Raw genomic sequence first — 21930 nt, forward strand, 5'->3', positions numbered from 1 at the left:
GGCGGAAGTGACGCCTCGCCCCGCCTCACCTCCGCCTGGCCCAGCGGCCAATCGGCGGCGCCCTTACTCGGCAGCAAGGCGCGCGGCGGTTGGCGGGCGGCGGGCGGCGAGCGGCATGGCGGCCGCCACCTGGAGCTACCGCGGCGACCCCGAGGCGGAGCAGCCCGCGCTGCTGGGTGAGGGGCGGGGGGGGAGGGGATGGGGAGGGGGAGCGGGAGGGGGAGGGGGATGGGGAGGGGGGGCGGGAGGGGGAGGGGGATGGGGAGGGGGGGCGCCCGCCGCGCCCTGACGGCCTCTCCCCGCCGCCCGCAGTGACCTTCGCCAACGGGCAGCTGCGGCGCCCCGCCGCCCTCCGCTTCCGCCTCTACCGCAGCAGCGCCGCCGCCAGCCCGCGCGGGAGGCGCCGCCGCATCGTGGTAAGCCCCGCCCCGCCCCGCCCCGCCCCGCCCCTTGGCGCTCAGCCCCGTGCTCGGGTAACGCTGCCTCCGCGCTTCAGGTCTCGCAGACGGAGCGGCTGGCGTACGTGGGAAGCAACTTCGGCAGCGGCGCTGCGAGGGGAAGCTCGCTCTGCAGGTACGGCTTACCCGGCGGGGCTGCGGCAGGTGGAAGGGGAGGAACGGCGCGGGTGCTGCGTCTCTGGTCGCTTTCCTGAAACCTGTGGCAGAATTTCCCATTGAGGCCGCGGTGTGAACGGAGAGAATTTCGGCAGCTGGCTGGGCTGCACCGCACGGGGCTGTAGGGAGCATTGGTGAAGTCACAGAGTCACAGACTTGCTAGGTTGGAAGAGACCTCAAGGTCATCGAGTCCAACCTCTACCTAACGCTAGCAGTCCCCACTAAACCATTTCCCTAAGCTCTACATCTAAGCGTCTTTTGAAGACTTCCAGGGATGGTGACTCCACCACTTCCCTGGGCAGCCTGTTCCAGTGCCTCACAACCCTCTCAGTGAAGAAGTTCTTCCTAAGATCCAACCTAAAACTCCCCTGGCTCAACTTAAGCCCATTCCCCCTCGTCCTGTCACCAGGCACGTGGGAGAACAGGCCAACCCCCACCTTGCTACAGCCTCCCTTGAGGTACCTCTAGAGAGCGATAAGGTCGTCACTGAGGCTCCTTTTCTCCAGGCTGAACAAGCCCAGCTCCCTCAGCCGCTCTTCGTAGGACTTGTTCTCCAGGCCCCTCACCAGCTTCGTCGCCCTTCTCTGCACCCGCTCAAGCACCTCCATGTCCTTCTTGTAGCGAGGGGCCCAAAACCGAACACAGTACTCGAGGTGCGGCCTCACCAAAGCTGAGTACAGGGGGACGATCACTTCCCTAGCCCTGCTGGTCACACTGTTCCTGATACAAGCCAGGATGCCGTTGGCCTTCTTGGCCACCTGAGCACACTGCTGGCTCATATTCAGCCAACTATCCACCATCACTCCCAGGTCCTTCACCAGCCTTTACATGTCCTGGCTTAGGAAGGTGACCTTTGTAGCCTTGAGACAGATCCCACTGGCCTCCTAAGAAGTATTTTGTGTATGAGACCTTTCTTATACTCTGCACAAAGATCCTCTTCAATGTGCAGAGTGACAAAATAATTCTGCCTTGTTATACCCAAAGGTATTTCTTTTTTCCTTTGATGCATATTACTGCCCTACTAGCCTACAGAAGTCTGAAATGTACTTGATGTGTGTGTCAGGCTCTTGGTGCGATGCGCTCTGCTCTTTGAATGTGCTCGACTCGTCCTGCACTGGATGCTCTGTTAGCTTCAGGAGTCTCACTACTCTGACTCCTTAAATTATGGGTAGGGTGCGGCAGTGAAGAGCAGAGTTGTAAAAAACAGTAGGAAGAGGAGGTGCTTCCAGACATTAGTGTTCCAGTGCTCATGGTTTCTGAATAATTTCTTTACAATGAACTACTTGCATCCCTGGCAGACAGTACTTCAGAAGATGCTAAGCTTAGTCTATTCTGTCTGAGAACTGAAACTAGACTAGAGAGCTGGCCCTTCGAGTTCAGCAGTCTTAAGATGGCATAGCTGAAACAAGGCTTCAAGGAGCTTTTTCTTCTTGAGTTTGGAGAGAGGAGTTTACTGAATACAGATAATGCTCTATATGTTTTGTGACATGTGCACCAATGTAGCAGTATTTCTATACAGATTTGGCACTCCTACTTCTCAACACTTCACATCACTTGATAGTATTCAGAGAGAGTTTTAACTGTTTAAGTGGTACCTGCCTGTACCGCTGAAAATCCTGAGCTATGGAAACTAACAAGGCAAGCTAACTGAGATTATCTGTTGGTCATTAGGTTTGCATATGCCTCAGGATCACCAGACATGCAGGCAACAACTAATTACATTGTTTCTTGATTTCCCTTCTAATTTTTCCACCTTATCCGTATAACCTAGTTTGTTTCCTCCCACATCTGCCTCACCTGCATTCATGACAATTTCCTGCAGTGTATCCATTCTCATAGATCTCAGCAGCTGTCAGCCTAAGACTGAATTCACAGCTGCAGATGTTGGTGTGAAAGCAGGAACCACAGCTGAGCAAACAGTCTGGTTTACTCTGAGTGGGAAAAATCAATGACTGCTGCCAGATCCTCAGCCAGCACTTGTTTCACCCATTTTCTAGAGCAGAAGGCACTGCTTATCACAGATTCATAGAATATCCTGAGTTAGAAGGGACCCACAAGGATCATCAAGTCCAACTCCTGGCACCACACAGGTCTACCCAAAAAGTCAGACCACGTGACTAAGTGCACAGTCCAATTGCTTCTTCAATTCCGACAGGCTTGGTGCAGTGACTACTTCCCTGGGGAAGTAGTGACTACTTACCTGCTCCAGTGTACAACCACCCTCTCAGTGACAAATTTCTTTGTGATGTCTAGGCTAAGCCTCTCCTGCCTCAGCTTGACACCATTCTCTAGGGTCCTGTCACTGGTGACTAAGGAGAATAGCTCAGTGCCTGCTTCTCCACTCCCCCTTGCGAGGAAGTTGTAGACTGTGATGAGGTCCCCCCTCAGCCTCCTCTTCTCCAGGCTGAACAGGCCCAGTGCCCTCAGCCGCTCCTCATACGTCTTCCCCTCTAGGCCCTTCACCATCTTCGTCTCCCTCCTCTGGACACTCTCCAACAGTTTCATGTCCTTCTTGTACTGTGGTGGCCAGAACTGCACACAGTACTCCAGGTGAGGCTGCACCAGTGCAGAGCAGGACAATCACCTCCCTCAACGGACTAGCGATGCCGTGCTTGATGCACCCCAGGATACGGTTGGCCTTCCTGGCTGCCAGGGCACACTGCTGGCTCATACTCAACTTGCTGTCAGCCACAACCCCCAGATCCCTCTGTGGGCCTGCTCTGTTAGCAGACAGCCTGCTAGCAGACTTGTAACCAATCCAATGATGACACAGCCAGTACCAAGAAATATCACAGTTCCTGTAGTGGCTCAACCTGTATCCAGGCCAGTGAGTACTGTAACAACACGGCCTGTAATAATCAAGATTCCATTATGGATAAAACATCTGGTATACTGTTTGGTGTGAGACAGAGCTCGGGAGTTCCACAGTACCACACTGGGCCACCGGTCCAGCATACATAAAAAAAAATCATGTGAAGTATTGTTGTCCAGATACGGTAAATAATTTCTTTCTGCGAGTGGCCAAAACAGAATGTTTGAGTACAACACGCAAGATCAATGAATCTGAGAAAGGAAAATTGATCATGTTAGTTAACAACTTCTATTATGGGAAACGTGAAGGTGATACCCAGCAGGCACAACAGGAGCAGAAGATTCGTACAACATTTAAGTGCTTCAACTGTCTGAAGGTTCTTGAAAATAACATAAGGTTTATGAACCATGTGAAGCATCACTTCGAGCCTGAGAAGCAGAGCTGTGAAATCTGGGAAAGCCACACCACCAGCCAGCACTGCTACCATCAGTTTCCCACCCCATTCCAGCTGCAGTGCCACACTGAAAGTACACACACACCTTACGAAACATCTAATATTTGTAAAAGCCGTGGATTATCCTTTGAAACAGAGCAAGTTCTTTTGCAACATGAAGGACAATCATAAGCCAGGTGAAATGCTGTATGTTTGCCAGGTATACAGCTACAGATCCTCAGATACATTTTCTGATGTAGAAACACATTTCAGGACAGTTCATGAGAATACAAAACGTTTGCTGTGCCCATTTTGCCTCAAAGTAATAAAAATCGGAGCACCATACATGCATCATTATATGAGGCATCAGAAAAAAGGAATATACTGTTGCACTAGTGCAGACTGCAGTTTTTGGCTTGCAAAGAAAAAATGGATCACAAGACTCAGCATCACCAAACATTTAGAAAACCTAAACAGTTAGGATTGCCTCCTGGAACAATGGTTACTATTCGAGCATCTGTTGGATCTCTTCAGTCAGGACCTTCTGTTAGTATAAGTGCATCCACATTTCAGCTATCACCTAAAGCTAAAAATACAACCACTAGAAATCATAACATTTAATACAAATAAAAGCAAAATGAAAACCGACAACTACATCGAAGAAGCAAAATGCATGGACCAACAGCAGCAGCAAAAAAAAAGTTATGAATACAGCACTGCACAATCTAAGGTATTGTTTGGGAGCTCACAAGTGCATTGAGCGTTACTCAGAAATAAAAGGTTTTGCAAGCCACTTTCCTACATATGTCCGTTGTCATTTATGCAGATATGATACTAGCTATAGCAAATCCTGTGCGAATCACATGATGATTTTTCTCAGTGCCTGTCCAAGTAAAAGATTTCGGTTCTACAAGAAGCATTCAGGAGAGCTATGAGGTGTGACTGTACCATGTCTTAACTGCGATTTTCTGACTGATGGTTCTGGCTTAGATAGCATGGCCACACACGTGAGTGAAAGCCACACTCACACTTGTCAAGTTATTATAGAGGACGTTTCTGTAGATTTGCCAACTGCTGAACAAGTATCCGAGGGAGTTGAAAGTGAGCAGGTGTCCTGTACTGCCTTGGCTCACTAATCTATCATTGTGGAGCTGCAAATTGAACCCAGTCGAGTTTGGGATTATTTTGCAAACAAGAGCATAAGTCTTCAGAGGAAACAAAAGAATGCAATAGAAATCAAACTAAAAAAGTTGCATCAGTTGAAAAGATTTAAGAAAACTCATCCTTCTCAGGTACAAAAAATGTTCCCAGTTTGGAACTCCGTGATTACATCTCCAAGATTTCTTTGCAAGAGAAAGGAGCACGTTGTGATTCAGATAGTAACACACAGTTAGTAGACAAAGAACAAAAATATATTCATGCTGAAAGTGAGTTGAAAACTTGCCAAAGTTCAGATGATGGTGTCTCGACTCACCAGACTAAAGTACAAAACTTGGGTGAAACTACAGTTTCAGCAATCAGTGCAAAGGAATTAAAACTAACATTGGATGAAGATGTTAGTTTTGAGCAGTTCCAGAGAAAAAGAAATGAACCTGAATCCGTTAGTTCAGACATTAGTGAACAAAGCAGTATTCATTTGGAGCCTTTGGTTCTATCAGAGGTGCTAGAGCATGAAGCGATTGAAACTCTTCAGAAAGGTAATGTTGCACCTTCATCAAAGAAAGCTGAACGACCCCTCTGGGCGAACAGACGAGGCTTCTAAAGAAAGTGGAATGGCAAAAAGCAGAATGGAAACAACTGTAAACAAGACAGATGAAAATGAAACAAGCTGAAATTGTGTTCATTTTATTGTTTATTATAAATAATGGTAGGAACACCATGGACCATTCCTGACAAGTGTGCTCATAGTTGCTCATAGGGCTTTTTGAGAGAGATAAAGAGGCACAGCAGGGAAACTTGGCATATGAAGGTAGCATGCACATGTATATACAACTGAATTAACTAAGTTTATGAAAGGTACCACATTTCAATTTGTCTGCCTGTCTCTTCTCTGTGGTATTTCTTAATAAACCAACATTTGAAAGGAGGAATAAATCCTATTTTTTAAATACCAAATAAAGTGATTTGCTAGTCAGGAACATTTTTAAGAATCCTTAAGTGAAACGGTGGAATTTAGTATGATTTCAGTTCTGATGCTGAAGTGGAGCATACTTTTAGCAATGGTTGTAGGTCTATTGATAAATTGGGTAAACAAACTTCTGAATTTGATGTCACATTCCTGTCTGCAAAAGCACGTAAACAAAATTACATAAATCTGTGCATCTCTGTACAGGTGTAATCCTGCCAGACAGTAAGCTTACTTTAATAAACTTTCAGTGAAAGCAGAAATACTATGACAACTTTGTGGGGTTTCCAACATACAGGCTGTGCAGAAATACTGAGCATAATTGTATAAAGTAGGACATACTGCTGAAAGTACTGTAGCTGTTAGGCTTTTATGATTGTTTTACATATTCTTAGTAGTAGACCCATAGGAATGGTCTGATAGTCAAACCAAAGTATGATTTAATGTAAAAATTGTTTTAAGCAGAAGGAAGGAAAACTCTGAACTGGAAATACCAGCTGGCATACATTCTGCCATTTTGCAGCTGCTACTTGCTAACTGCTACAAAAACGATTGGACAGCATAGGAATGTACAGTTCAGTTTCAGGACTGTTGTAAATTGTTACTTTTTGAGTAAATACTTGCAACAAAATTTTGTCTTTGTGAATACTTTATTGCTTATTGCTCAGTTCTGAGCTATGAGGACTTAGGCTCACAGTGACTTGCAGTAAGCAGAGGAGCATACACAGGGAACACAAGTTTTACAAGCAATGTGAAACCAATACTAGAAATACCACAAACCTACCATACTAGAAAAGACAGGAGAAAGTAGTAACTAGCACTCAGGCACGTACAATTGATCTGTGCATTGTGAAGCTAAGTCAGTTGATTTAAGATGTATACATTTACCTAGAGCAACAAGTCTTTTATATATATATATATATATACACCTCTGTGCATGTATAGAAAACATGTATGTCTATAAATGTATTACCTCAAGGTAACTTTTTTGTTTTTTTGACTGAAACTCTGAATTTTCTTAGAAAATTGGTATTTGCAATGCAAAAGAACTGGCAGGAGATGTGTAATACATGTAACTCTGCCCCATGTCATGTTAAAACATCACTTGCACTGGGCTGTCTCTTGCTAATAATTTGCCCCTGTTCTCCCCAGGTATTTTGTTGGTGTGTTAAACAAGGACTCGGGGCAAATGGAAGTCTACAATGCTGAAATATTCAACATGCAGCCCTTGCTGTCAGGTAGGAAGATACTGTATTTAACCCTAGCACCATAGTCACAGTGACCTAGAAACAGGTATACATTCAGCTATCGATTGCTTTGTTACTGACAGCATTGCGTTCTGTTTTCTCCTCAGCTACCCTTTCTTACTTGTTTCTGCCATATCCCCTCAGCATGGAGGAAGGAGGATACATTACACACTCCCTCTAAGGCACAGCATGGCATGATAAACAGAGGGAGAAGGAAGGTCATAGCTGAAATTTAGGACGGGGCTTAAGCAGGGAGCAGTAGGGGTGGGAGGGATGGACTGCCAGAGCTGGGAGCAAAGTTATCACTGCTCAGAACAAATGCAGCCTTGTCTATGTAGGCCCTGCTGAGAGAAGCCTGGAAATGGCCAGGTCAAGGGACTGAATCACTGAAAAAGAAAACAGCTTTTCTTCAGCAGAACACATTTTTATTACTGAAGCCAGGAGGATAACCTGGCCGAAGAATATGGTCTTCAGGGATCTATTTTCTGTGCAACAGGACATGACTCTTGCTTCCATCTATGCATCATGCTCATAGACTTTGTAGCAAAAATTGGGCTGCCTTTCCCTCTTTGATCCAGGTCCATACTCATTCACTGTGTTCTTTAATTGACAAAGTCCCATAGAATTCTTAGGCTAGTCTTTTATTGATGGCTTAGAGCTTAAGGAGTGCCAAACACGCGTGCTTTCCCAGCTGCTGCAAGCCAAGCCTACTAATTTTTGTTCTTTTATAGATAATGTAATACCTGATGACACAAAGGATTACCAGAATAAATCCTTCAGGGAGAAGGTAAGGTTGAAACCCCATACCACATTCTGCTACAGTTATCCAGCTGACAGTGACAGATACTTGTCTGAGACTGAGATGCTTCGTTTACTGCAGTGTAAATGTGCGGGTTCAGCCCTCTTTCTCTGCACTCAAGGTCTGAGACAGCACATTACTAGTGCCTAGCGTTAGCAGCATTTTGATAATTATTTCAGTCTTGATTACAGTTCCAGGTACTTCCTACCCTCCTCTCCTCTGTTGCAGTGCTTGTTACGTGGTTGGGTTGTTCCAGTGATATGTTTGAAATTTTCTTGAAAAATGTAGGATAAACGGTGGTTAGCTGGGTTTTCCTCTTGGATGCAAAGCGTCCTGAGTTCAGCAGTGTGTAGTCCTTTGTGTCTTTCTCATGCACAGGTGGATTTGTGCATTGAGGCCTTTGGCACCAGCAAGCAGAAGCGAGCGCTGAATTCTCGACGAATGAACGCAGTGGGCAATGATGTTCTTAACACAGCTGTGACAAAAGCAGCAGCAAATGTTATAGATGCAAAAGGAGTAACAGGTAAGAATGTTGTGTGAGGTGTCACTGAAGAAAATTAGATGTGCTTTTCTGTCTGTTTGTTGCCAAGTATGGCAGGAAGAAGAAAGGGTTTTTCTTGTAGTAAGCAATGAAGGTGTTGGTTTAACATCTGAAATTGGCACGTGCTGAGGAAATCACAGGTCATTCTGGTAGAAAAGGAACTGCTTCGTTCTGATCCTGCTAGGCTTAGTGTGGGAGTTGCCTGGGTAAGGGAAGGTCCATGTGTCATCAGTGTCCATTTCTGCCCATATTTTGTCAGTGTTCTGGAAGTCCACTTAGAGGCATAAAGGCAGTAAAATCACCTGGCTTGAAAAGAGGTGCTTGATGTTCATTAAGGTGAGCTGTACTCTGGCTTCACAGTGGCGTGTGTGTGGAAAATGGTCTATGCCTTATTCTGGGTCCCAGCACCATCATGTGCTATCCCAAGTGCTGTCTTGAGTCAGTCTGATAGACTTGGTCCTCTGCTATGGAGAAGCTGGCAGGAAAAAGTACCTGCCATGGTCTTAGTTATTGCCACTACTGTAGGAAAAATTCTCCCAAGTATCACACTGAGCTCATGTTTCAAGGACAGCTGATACCCCCTTCTATTGGTGCTGGTGAGGCTGCATCTCTGTCGCCTTGTGCAGCCTGTGCCAGAGAGACTACTAAAACTGGTCAGCTCTCATTGACATGAAAGCTCTCAGTTCTTGTGTTATATGCACTGTACTCTGTGTGTTGTGCTGGGCCAGATGGTGTCCAATGGAAGCCAGGGTGTCAAAACAATGTTCTCCTGCTCATGCTAGACGCCAGAGGTGTAGCAGCAGCAGCCAGTTTTGCCTAGTCCGGAGCAGCATTTCTGAATCTAAAGTAGCAGAGTAGAAAGTTCTTACAGAAGTGATGACACCAGGCTAAAAGGCAGCATGCTGAGTACATTACAGGCAAATTAGAAACTCTCAGCCTCTCTGAGCCTCCTAGAATGCCTTCTGTACCCACACGTGGCACTAACCAAACAAAATGAGAAAGACCTGTGACCTTTCCTTGTCACTGTTCCCAGTGAGATAAGTCTTTAAAACTCCATTTCAGCTTCTGTTTCCCACTTAAACTAAACTTGTGTTGACCCAACCCTCCCCTCCTCCCCCCGAATTGACTTGAATTTCAATAAAGTATTTGGGTGTGGTCATATTCTTTCAGTTTTTGTCTGCATGGTCTAAATGCCATTTTGTTTCCTACTTCTCTCCTAAGCTTTGATCCAAGATGTGGCCCAAGATGATGTACAGAACATGTCCGTATTTTTGCCTCCCTGTCATGAAGATGCCGACAAACCAGAACATGTTTACAAGTTTGAAGACAGTATCTTTTTCAGTAGCAGAGTGTGGTTTCTGATTTCTGTATGCTTGATGCCAGTACTCTGGCATGTGGGAGAGAGTGCAGTCAGGCACGTGGCAGCACTGAGCTGAACTTTCATAGAATTGTAGAATGCTTTGGGTTGGAAGGGACCTTAAAGACCATCTAATTCCACCTCCCCTGCTACGGGCAGGGACACCTTCCCCTAGACCAGGTTGGCCAAGGCCCCATCCAACCTGGCCTTGAGCACTTCCAGGGATGGGGCATCTAAACTTCTCTGGGAAACCTGTTCCAGTGTGTCGCCCCCCTCAGAGTAGAGAAGTCCTTCCTTATATCTAACCTAAATCTACTGTCTTTGAGTTCAAAGCCGTTATTCTCCCTGAGAAAGAGTCCCTCCCCAGCCTTCCTGTAGGCCCCCTTTAGGTATTGGAAAGTTGTTAAAAGGTCTCCCTGGAGCCTTCTCTTCTCCAGGCTGAACAATCCCAACTCCCTCAGCCTGTCTTCATAGGAGAGGTGCAAGCACACTTTGCTGGCTCATGGTGAGCTTCTCATCCACCAGCACCCCCAGGTCCTTCTCCGCAGAGCTGCTCTCAATCCATTCTCTGCCCAGCTTGTATTTATGTTTGGGATTGTCCCAGCTCAGATGCAGGACCTTGCACATGGCCTTGTTGAACCTCATGAGGTTTGCACAGGCCCACCTCTCAGGCCTGTCCAGGTCCGTCTGGATGGAATCCCTTTCCTCCAACGTGTTGGCCACACCTCACAGCTTGTAGTCATCAGCAGACCTGGTGAGGATGCATTCAGTCCCTCTGTCCATGTCGCCAGCAAAGGTGTTAGATTGTGCCGGTCCCAATACTGATCTCTGACAAACACCACTTATTGCTGATCTCTGCCTGGACATTGAGCTGTAGACTGCAACTCTTTGAGTGCGACCATCCAGCCAATTCCTTACCTGCTGAGTGGGCCATCTGTCAAATCTGTGTCTCTCCAATTTAGAGACAAGGATGTTGTGCAGGACAGTGTCAAATGCTTCGCATAAGTCCAGGTACATTATGTCAGTTGCTCTTCCCCTGCCCACCAATGCTTTAATCCTGTTGTAGAAGGCCACCAGATTTATTTGTCAGGCATGTTCTGCCCTTAGTGAGGCCATGTCGGATGTCACCAATCACCTCCTTATTTTCCGTATTCCTTAGAATAGTTTCCAGGAGGATCTCCTCCATGATCTTGCTTGGTCCAGAGGTGAGTCTGACTGGCCTGTAGTTCCATGGGTCTTCCTTTTTCCCTTTTTACAAATGGGGGTTATGCTTCCCCTCTTCCAGTTGGTGAGAACTTCGCCGGATTGCCACGACTTCTCAAATACGAGGGACAGTGCCTTAGCAACTGCATCCACCAGTTCCCTGAGGACCCGCAGATGCGTCTCCTCAGGTCCTGTGGACTTGTGCACCTTCAGGTTTCTTAGCTGGTCTCAGACCTGATCTTCTCCTACAGTGGGCAGTTCTTCATTCTCCCAGTCCCTGACTTAGCCTTCTGAGACTTGAACTGTGTGGCTGGAGCTCTTGCCACTGAAGACTGAGGCAAAAAAGTCATTGCGTACCTCAACTTTCTTCATATACCAGATAATCAGGTCTCTCGTTTCCTCCTGGAGAGGGCCCACGATTTCCACAGTCTTCGTTTCATCACTGACATACCTATAGAAGCCTTTCCTGTTGCCCTTGATGTCCATGGCCAAATTCAATTCTAACAGGGCTTTGGCTTTTCCCACCTTATCCCTGTCTGCTCGCACAGTGTGTCTGTATCCTTCCCAGGCTACTGGCCTTGCTTCCACCCACTGTAGGTCTCCTTTTTCTGCTTGAGTTTGGCCAGGAGCTACTTGTTCATCCATGCAGGCCTCCTGGTGTTTCTGCCCAACTTCCTCTTTGTTGGGATTCATCGCTACTGACTTTGGAGGAGGTGGATATCCTTGAATATCAAACATCTTTCTAGGGCTTTGTCCCACGTTACTCTACCAGGCAGATCCCAGAAGAGGGCAGAGTCTGCTCTCCCAGCGTCCAGGATAGCGAGCTTGCTGTGCTCCGAACTTGCTGCCCTCCGAATGCACAACCACACCATTTCATGGTCACAGTGGTCAAGGCTGCCCTTGCGCTTCACGTTTCCCACCAGCCCTTCTTGTTGGTAAGAATGAGGTCTGGCATAGCGCCTCTCCACATTGGCTCCTCTATCACATGGAGAAGGAAGTTGTCATCAGTGCATTCCAGGAACCTCCTGGATTGCCTCTGCCCTGTTCTGCTGTCCCTCCAACAGTTACCAGGGTGGTTGAAGTCCCCCATGAGGACCAGGGCTTGTAAACGTGAGTCTGTTTCTGTCTGTCTATAGAGAGCCTCATTCTGCTTGGTCTTCCTGATTAGGTGGTCTGTAGCAGACCCCTGTTATAATGTTCCCTGTCCCTGACATCTCTGTGATGCTGACCCAGCTCCAGGCACTCCAGCTGCTCACTGACATAGAGGGCGATGGCCCCTCCCGTACCTGTCCTTCCTTCCTAACGCTCCAGTCATGGGAGGCATCCCACCACGTCTTCATAATGCCGGTGCCAAAGCCCTGCAGCTGTGCATACATCTCTAACTCTTGTTTATTCCACATGCTACCTGTGTTAGCATAGAGACATTTGGTTTGGGCCCCCAGTGAAGCTGACTTACAGGCTGCGGTGGGTGCACTTCCTTTGCGCTGCTCTTCGGGTGCTCTCTTGCTGACCTGTGACCCTTCTCCAGGCTGTGGGCATCAAACAAAAAGCTGAGAGAGCAGGGGCATACTGCATTGACACTTAGGGCCTGCAAGTTTGCTATCTTTCCTCCTTCCTACAAATAGAAGGATGCCATGCCCCTCCCTGCTGGAAGTACTTCAGCTAAGAGTAGTAATGAGGTTAGAAACGTAGGAGAAATGATTTGTGGTTGAGCCACAGCCCTTTAGAGACTTATTGGTCAACTTCCAAGTCTTGCTATTACATCCTGCTTATTTATAATTTCATTCCCCACTTTCCTTCCCCACATATTCCTATGGCAAGAGTGAAGAGAGTACATCTTATTATGGGCTGCTCTTACCAAAAAGGAGAGAAGGTATTCATGTTCTTTACTTTAGAATTTCTTTAAAATCCTTCCAGTTCTATCCCCAGCAGAGTTTGAAGCGTTGAAGGGTCCAGCAGCAGCCTTTATTAACATCACTCCAGAAGAAGTCACCAAGAAAACAGAAGAGAAAAGGTAATACTGCTGCAAGCAGCCTTTTAATAGTTAGGGATGGCCTTGAGAAACTGCAGTTCTGAGGTGCAGGATGGCAGCTGCTACCACCTTCCCAGTATGGGACCAGCTCCCCCATATGGGTATTGATTGGCTGATCTTTCCAGTCCAGAGGGAAGACATTTGACCCAAACAAGCAGCTCCATGCCTTTGTGGAGTATGGAGGGAGCTGTACGGGAGAGGAGGTGGTGTGCACTGCAGTGTGACTGCCCTTTTGGGAACTGATTACAGAAGAAGAGAGGGGATAAATCCAAAGTGGGAACCGGAGGCAAGTTTGTACAAAAAGGACCATGGAGCTGTGCAGAGAATGGTACACCTGTGGCCAGACACTGTCCCCAGCAAGTCATTACTGTCTTGGTGTGGAAGTTGCTGTGGCTTGGCAAATTGACACAGAAGTACACTTTGTGTGTTAGGTCCTGTTACTGGGCAACAAACAAAGTAAGCAAACAAACTCCCTGTGCTTCCCATCTGCCCATGCCTAAGTAGAAGTGTCTGTGCCCCATAGTGAGCCTGCAGATCCTACAATACAGGGGCCTGCACAGTGGCTGCACACTGAAAAGGCCTGGCTGAATGTTGTGGGCACAGAAAATGTACTCAAAGAGCAGCCTTGTGAACTTCTGGTTGTCCGTGTTCTGGGAAACCTGTTCCAGTGAGTCACCTAAAAACCTAAAACAGCTGTGCATTGCAGTCAAGGATTTGCTGTGTCCTGTTCGGGTAAGTAAGATAGTCCCTGGTTCTTTGGTCCTCATGCTTTCTCTCTTTCCTCTTCAGCCATTGCTCCTTTGTCTTAGAGGAGCTGAAGTTCCTCCCTGTTGATGAGAAGAGCAGGGATCACAAAGCCCGATGCCTGTGGTTCCTGGACATCCTTATTAAGTTCAGCTTCCTGAAAGTCATCAAGAAGAAGCGTAAGACAGTTTTCAGCTCTTCACCTTTTCAGCTACATGCTGGAACCTGGTTTGCAATGAGTGCAATAGAAAACAATACAGCTGCCCAGAGTTAGCTGTTCAATAAGCAGCCACTTGCAGCAGTTCTAGTTCAACCTATGTCATGGTGAGGTTGAGGATCTGCATGTTGTTGTCGGGTATTAGGTCTGCATCTGCTGGAAGATGGATGTCTAATCCTTTTCAGTCCCTTTCTAACAGTCACACATCAGAGTGGCACCATGAGATCCTCTTTGTAGGAGATAAGGTTGCTTAGAGTGGAATTTGAGATTCGTTTTTGTTTATTGGTACGTTATGGTTTCTGTAGTTTAGACATGTTTTATGTTTTCAAGCTTTACTTTGGGAGTAGGGAAGTTGGAAACTGTCAGCTCTCTCATCTAGCTTCTACATTCCAGATGCAAGAGGTGTACAGTACACAATACATACTTTATATATCTCTCTGTTCTCTTCAGTATCAGGGTTTTCATTATCCCTTACTTCACAGCTCACTGTGTGAATCCCAGTAAAATGGCAGGAACTGCTTTTTTCAAAAACACCATACAAAATATTTTGGTTGAGATTTTCAGGTCTTGGTATATTTCACAGAACTCTAGTATGTGATTCTCATTCTCAGTCCTGAAAACTCCAATGGTAGCATTTTTTAGGTAGGGCAATGATGTGTGAGGAAAGGGTAGGCCTGTCTGTGGAGATCTTCCTGCATAGCTGGAGACAAAGGAGTCATCCTGTAGGAGTTAGTTGAGGAGGCTTGAAATGGATGTTGAAAATGACTAGTTTGGTGCTAATAGGACTTTGTTAATGTGGTTTTAGTTTTAATCATCTATCTGACAGGACTATCTGTAAAGAGACAGGAATCTATTAAAAGAAAGGTTTGTGTAGTTGCACGTGTACATGTTTATTTTAATCTGTCTCGTATTGAGGTGGGACATCCCATTTGCAGTAAACAACAAAAGTTGTTAGGAGCCCCTCTCTTACCTGAAAATTGATTAGACCCAGAAATCAAGCGTGCAGGTTCTTTTTAGTTTGTCTGCATTCCTGGGTAGAGGTCATAAATGCTGTAGTCAGGAACATACTATTATGATGGTTGATGGACATTATGAGGAAGAGTACGTGCCTCTTATTTCACTGCAAAAGCTCTTTCTATCCTAGATCCGATGGGTCCTGAATGTCCACACATTATTAGCAGGAAACTCATGAAGAACTTCACCTCACTGACCTACAACAATGGCAGGTAAGGAACTTTGTTTGCTTTGATATTCTCGAGGTTGAGATATAGCAGAATTGAGCTTGGAGGGCCATGGTGTCATTATTGGGAAATATACCAAAATGGAAGACAGCAGAAGCTTCTTGAGTAGCACCCTGGACTGTGTATTCACTGTTTTATGACTGACAGTCTGTGGACAGTGCAAGTCTAAAATGTGACTGGGAGAGGCAGAGTCATGTGTGCAAAAGCCTGTGCCTGTGAATTTAGCTAGCCTGGCCAAATGGCACGCCTGTCTGTTTCTGGAGTTTGCTCCCTGATTGCAGGATAGGAGAACATATGCTCACTCAGCTGCATGGAGGAAATGGGTAGCTGTCTACACATACATTTTTTACTGTAAACCAAGGCAGCTGACAGGTAGCTGTGCCAGCTCTTCCACCACCTCAGAGTAGGGTTGGGACAGAGGCAGAGCAGTAAATAATGGTGCTTCTTTTACCCTCGCATAGCTTAAATAACATAAAAGGGATGCTTTTGCATGAAGTAGACCCAACTTACTTGAATTCTCCAGACCTACGCAGACCAAACCACATACAGATTTGTGCTGCTTAACCCCTGGGCTGAGACCAGTGCGGGTTGATGTACAGAAACTCATGCCATTGCACATGTATGCTTACAGGACGAAGAGTTCTGCTTAAGTTTTGCCCAAGCATTACCCAGCCAGCAGTGGCAAAGCTGGTTGCAGTAAGATGGGTTCTCGCTCTGCCATGGAGGTCAGACAAGTCATCACCTCGTGACAGGAGTAGACTAGGGGCTGGGAAGCTCATCCTTTCCAGCAGTATCAGAGACACTTGCTCAGGCAGCTGTTGGAGGATGCCTTTGACCAGATGGCCATTGGTTGCTACCTTATGATGGATGCCTTTTATAACTAAGCAGTGATAAATCTGGATAAATGTTTTCAGTTGTCCTGTTGAGAGGAAGCACCAAAATACTGGCAAGGGTGAATAGTATTCTAATTCTTGCCACAGTGCCTTTCCTGCAGTTGAGGAGTCAACAGGCTCTGCATGGAAGAGGCGTAACTGCTGTTGCTCAGCCATCATGCAGCTGCACTGTTGCAGTCAGACTGAAATTAACAGAGATTCTGGGTCCGAATGGGCGAGCATTTGTCTATGAGGACTCAAACTATTGGTGAGCAATCAAAATAAATGCTTCCAAATTTGCTCTGTGTGGACTGTCTATTTAAGTAGCCATTAGTAGTTATACTGAATACCCTCAGAGCAGCTTCTCTTTGCTTTCCTCTTTCAAGGAATCAGAGTGCCAGAGAGACAGAAGTGTCATTAGTGGGTGATTTTGTCAAGGCCATAAAGCAATAAACAACTCCAGAGGCTTTTGCTTTTGAACAGAAACATAAGCAGCTAGTGAGAAGCACAAAGAAGTCTGAGGTCCCCATGAACAGGGATATTTCTTGCTTAAAGCTCTTTTTTCATGTCTAGGAAAAGTCTGCCATCGCTAACAGAGGCTCCAGTTCTCTCTGTACCTCATGGGGGTTGTGTTTTGGGTTCACTAACACTCCATATTTCATGTGTTCTCCCTCTTGCCCTTCAGTGTCCAGAATTTAATCTCTGCATCAATGAAGACTAAAATCGCAGCATACGTCATCGCGTTGGCTCTGCACATTAACAAATTCCAAATAGACCTCACCATCCTGCAGAATGACATGAAGCTCCATGAAAGCAAGTGAGTCATCATGTTTGTTCATACCTGCTGAGATGCCCGCGGTCCTCATACAAACAGTCCCCCAGGGAAGAGAGCTCTGGAGCCTCTCTCGCACCAAAGTGTTACACAGTGTTACCTGCTGTGAGAACCTTTTGTTATAATTGGACTCTGAGTGTGTTGAAGCTTTCTTTTCAAGCCCTACTGCTTGTAAACGAGGGTGGTTACACATCTCAAGCTTTGTGATGGTGCCTATTGCAATGCACCCTCAGGTGCATTACGAGGATATTCATCTACATTGCAGGCAGGGAAACTGAGGAGGGCAGCACCCAAACAGCCAACTGGGGCAGATTCTAGCAGAAAAGCTACCCAAATGCTTCCCAGCCCCATTTCTTCCCTGACAAGTCTCATCACTCTTCACTTTCCTGTCCCTGATACGCCTTCTTTCTGCAGAGTTCTGGCCCCTGCTAGGTACCAGTCTGAGTGCAAGCTCAGCTTTGTAGCAGACTGCAACAGGAAAACTTGAAACAGGTTTTTGTCTCACAGTCAGATAGTAAGTTGGTGGTAACATGGAGTAATCCCCTGCTCCTGGGAGAATTGGGGAGAGGTTGGCCATAGTATTTGAAATAAGGATTTGCCACAGAATGACAGACTGAATGAGGTTGGCAGCGACCTTTGGAGGTCATCTGGCCCTATTTTCCTGCTCAAGCAGGGCTACCTAGAGGCAGTTGTCCAGGACCACGTCCAGACAGCTTTTGAAGATCTTTCCAACTGGAGAGACTCCGTAGCCTCTCTGAGCAACATATTTCAGTGCTGTCACCCACACAGTGAAGAAGTGCTTCCTACAGTTGAAGGGGAACTTCTTGTACTCCAGTTTGCATCCATTTCCTCTTGTCCTGGCACTGAGCACTACTGTGAAGAGCCTGGCTCCATTTTCTTTACAACCTCCCTTCAGCTGTTTACAGACATTGATGAGATCCCCCTGAGCTTCCTCTTCCCCACGCTGAACCATTCCAGCTCTCTCAGCCTTTCCTCGCAGAAGTGCTCTGGTCGCTTCATCATCTTTGTGGCCCTTTGTTGGACCACATTTGTATGTCCGTGTCTCCCTTGGGGAGAGGGGACAGAACTGGACACGGTACTCCAGGTGCAGCCTCACCTGCACCGAGTAGAGGGTAAGGACAACATCTCTTGACGTGCTAGCAACAGTTTGCCTAATGCAGCTCGGAATACTGTTAGCCTTTTGCAGTGACAGCACGTTCCTAACTAATGCTCAGCACGGTATCCACCAGGATTCCTAGGCCTCCAAACGCTGCAAAGCTGCTTTCCAGCTGGGTGATCCCTGGCATGTCCTGATGCCTGGGATTGTTCCCCCCCAGGTGCAGGACTTTGCACTTTCCTTGTTGAACTTCATGAGATTCTGGTCAGCCCACTTCTCCAGCTTGTCAAAGTCAGTCTAGATTGCAGCACGTCCCTCTGCTGTATCTGCCACTCCTCCCAGTGCCAAGCCAAGGGTAGAGGTTATGAGTGGGTAGAAACAAGCTTGCAGAATAAGCAACTGGGCAAACAATGCTTGCTGTGTTAGATTTTTTTTGGAAAGTTGCTCCCTAGACTTTAATTTTCTGTAGAAACATAATTATTCCCCTGCCAAGTGGTGTATCTGCTGTTAGCTGCAAGGCATGCTTATGCCAGCAGGTGTCAGCCAGAGCCTCCTCCGGCTCCTCTGTCTCCAAGAATTCTTTCATTACAGTTTGCACTGTAGTATCTCTCTGGTCCCTGAAGAATAAATCAGGAACTGATCAGAACTAATCAGCCAGTCTGCTGAGCTTTCTGGGAAATTGCCCAACAAGCAGACATCAGCTCAACAAGCAGCTTGTTAATACTGTCTGGGAATGGGTCAGGTGGCCCTGTTAGTAGCTGTTCAGCATCTCTGTCCCACCGCATCCTGTTCTGTGAGTCATGGTGACTCTTAAGCACATTTACTGCCTAGCTCAACCGTACTGGTCTTTTCTATCAGGATTCTTTAGAGGCGATGCTGCTGTAGAGGAGCTGCAAATGGTCAAAAGCCCTTCCCTACAACAGAGAAAGTCGTTGTAGAGTATCCTGGGCCTTCTTGTTGAGGGACATAATCTCAAGATCCTAGGAAAACTGAAAGTTACCAGAGCCCTTAGCCCCATCTGGGTTTTGCAAACTGTATAGTCAGACCTGATGCAGCAACTTCTGATTTTTTCTGCAATTTTGCTCTTTGCTCTTAGATAACTAATACCTATTTTAACTGGGCTGGCTGGTGCTGGTTACCATTTTTTTTATTTTTTTTTTTGTAATCTGTTTTAAAACAAGTTAGTTGGTTGTTTTTGTTTTTTTAATTTCAGGTTTTCCAAGGTTTTGATCTTAAACACTGTACTGGAGCTGGGAGCACAGGTTATAGGATGCTAGTGACAAAAAGGTGGGGGAGGCAATCACTTGTTGGAAAAACAGAAATGAGGCACATGTCCCTGTGACACTTCACTTAGCCACAGGATGATTCTTGCTTGGAGTGGGAGGTTTGGTTGAAGAACACCTGACATCTCTCCCCATCTGAATCTGTTTGTATTTCAAAGCCATAAAGTCATCTGGGAGGGTGCTGGGGCTTGTGTGTTCTCAGGGCACCAGCAAAGGCCAGATAACTTACTTCCTTGCTAGATTCCTCTCAGACAAACTTTGTTTGTTGACAAACCTCCAGGTATGTTCTGGCTTGTGACTTCTTGCTCAAACCCATCACACTACAGATCTCAGCCAAGACCCTTCCTTCACATGTAGGGGTGCTGAATTTCAGCAATTGAAGGGAGATGCTCTCACTGTATTAGATTCCCTCCATTGTGCTACATATGAAAGATGAGTCCATTGGGAATCTAATATGGGCTGCCTGCAGCAGCAGCTGTAACATCTCTTCACAGAAAAATGGAGAGCTGCATTATTTTTTCCGAGTCAGCTGGCCATTGGGTGCTCTCTCTCACGCTTATGCTCTCTGAGGTTGTTGTGCAGTTTGGTAGCATTTCAGCCTCCGCAGCAAAGCTCTGCCTCATAATCTTGAAATACTTCCAGCTTCTAGATAGATGATCTTTCAAGGTCCCTTCCAATTCCTAACATTCTGTGATTCTGTCCCCACGGTGGCACTGAGACGCAGAGCAGACATCCTGCTTGTGGCTTCCCTCCATGAGGTGGATGGCTGCTCGTATTTTGTATGGTGTCTGTCCCAGAAGATCTGTCTGCCCCACTGACATAGTGTTTCTCTGGTGTTTTCCAGGATAATGGACATTGCAAAGGCCATGCGGTTGAAGATCTCCAAGGCAAAAGGGCTGCCAGGACTTGAGAATGATCAGAACCACAAGCTTGGCACACTGTCTCTCCCCTTGCCTGCGCTAAAGACATCAGGGAACCAAAGGAAGCGCAAGAAGATGAACTAAAACATCTGAGTGGTCTGAGCAGGTGTGAAAAAGTTCCCCTCAGAACAGTCACCCTGCACGTACAGAGTCACGGGAATGCTTTTCTCCATTGTGTTTGTTTGTCCAGCATTACTACACTGACGTCACAGTGTTGGGCTGGAACCAGTGTTCGTTAAACTGCTGATCTCTTCTATTAAAAAAAAAAAAAAAAAAAAAAGCTCTAATAAACCCTTTGTCTTTCTTCCTGTCTTTATGAGAGAAAAGGATGTAGGATGTGCCAGAGCAAGGGGATACTGGTTGAAACTGCAAGTGCTCCACTGACTGCTTACTTCTGGCAACATAATGGTCAGCTCATGGCCAGTTTTACGTTTTTGACACAAATGCAGTGTAGAGGGCACAGAAAGAGAGGGGGAGAAAAAGCTAAGTTTTATATATGCACAATTTCAGCTCCAAGTGTTTCTCCAGAAGTTTCAGTGTAATTCTGTCTTCACAAAGTGTGAACAGACAAATACTGAACAGACGTAGCATTTCTGCCACTTACACTAACCTAGCTGAAACAAGTCTTTTTTTTTTTTTTTTTTTTTTTTTTTAATTTCTCATTAGGGTCTGGTCTTGCGCGTATCAGAGCCAGCAGGTCTTGCTTGGACTGGGTATGAAGCACTATTCGGAGATAATTAGTTTATACTCTTTACCTAGTTCTGGCTCATTACTGCTAAGTTTCAGATGGTTGATACGTGGCATGAGAAGGGGGGCAGACATGGCTCATTGTGACAACACCATGGATTCTTGGACCGAAAATCGATTGCTTCTGAATGCTACGGTAAGCAGAGAAGTACAAAGAGATGGTTGCCTGACCAAGCAGGCAAGAGCTTTTCCACAGTTTGTAGCCACTCACAGCAGAGACGAGGATGTTAATAGCTTCTCTTGACATCACTGCTGTGTCTGCAGAGCCAGCTCTGATAGTGTCTCAGAGCAGCATCCCTGGTTCTGGGAAACTGTGTTGATTTAGTCGAAAGAGGAGAATGACTCATCCACAATCTGTCTCGCTATTAGCCGCTGCAATTTGGAAAGCAGTTGTTCTCCACAGTAGCAGAGTTCTTCACTACTGAAAGTGATGAGGTTAGTATGGCTGTTGGGGAAAGGGACAATGAGATCTTATTTTTGGGCCAGAGCAGGACAGTCCTGCCAAAGGGGCTCTGTCAGATGAGAATCACACGAAGTATAGGTAACCTAAAGGGACTTAATGACCCCAGTCAAGCACTCATCTCTCTACGCATCATGGACAGGGAAGTGTGTGTTAATAGGATTAAATCCTGTCAGAAAACGGGAGGGTGAATGGAGTACTGGAAAAATGGAAGACGAAGAGGAGAGGAACCCAGTAACTATGGAGAAAGATGCTTTAGTAGGAAGGAAGAGGTGTTTTCTATCTGCTCAATGTCAAGGGTCGCCTTATTTGAGAGTATACCCTAGACATTAGA

The 21930-nt window shown here is 46.3% G+C and overlaps 2 protein-coding genes and 1 pseudogene across 3 annotated transcripts; all 3 read left to right on the forward strand.

The window, feature by feature from the left end:
- Window positions 1–21: 21 nt before the first annotated feature.
- On the forward strand, window positions 22–20669 carry POLR1E (RNA polymerase I subunit E). The gene is made up of 12 exons (XM_084504269.1): window positions 22–176; window positions 313–416; window positions 497–573; window positions 7137–7222; window positions 7963–8018; window positions 8409–8553; window positions 9793–9900; window positions 13049–13145; window positions 13953–14086; window positions 15269–15350; window positions 16923–17054; window positions 20314–20669. Exons 1-12 carry the CDS (start codon window positions 116–118, stop codon window positions 20471–20473), a joined length of 1242 nt encoding a protein of 413 aa, XP_084360395.1. The 5' UTR covers window positions 22–115; the 3' UTR covers window positions 20474–20669.
- LOC311426602 (zinc finger protein 280D-like) lies at window positions 3494–6615 on the forward strand (the record flags this gene model as incomplete). Its single annotated transcript, XM_084503070.1, is given in 3 exon segments — window positions 3494–4035; window positions 4037–4251; window positions 4254–6615. Coding segments are annotated over 3 exon segments (984 nt in total), but the record flags the coding sequence as incomplete, so codon positions are not given.
- Window positions 5022–6615, forward strand: LOC311426603 (zinc finger protein 280D-like; annotated as a pseudogene). Its single transcript has one exon. The product of its transcript is annotated as a zinc finger protein 280D-like (transcript).
- Window positions 20670–21930: the final 1261 nt, after the last annotated feature.

The sequence above is a fragment of the Aythya ferina genome, assembly GCF_964211825.1.
Source record: "Aythya ferina genome assembly, chromosome: Z".
Lineage (NCBI taxonomy): Eukaryota > Metazoa > Chordata > Aves > Anseriformes > Anatidae > Aythya > Aythya ferina.

Excerpts from the sequence above, each read along its gene's own strand:
- POLR1E (XM_084504269.1), top strand. The coding sequence starts at position 116 with ATGGCGGCCGCCACCTGGAGCTACCGCGGCGACCCCGAGGCGGAGCAG. Across the intron at positions 8,019-8,408 it reads ATAAATCCTTCAGGGAGAAG|GTGGATTTGTGCATTGAGGC; the intron begins GTAAGGTTGAAA and ends TCTCATGCACAG. Across the intron at positions 13,146-13,952 it reads AAGAAAACAGAAGAGAAAAG|CCATTGCTCCTTTGTCTTAG; the intron begins GTAATACTGCTG and ends TTTCCTCTTCAG.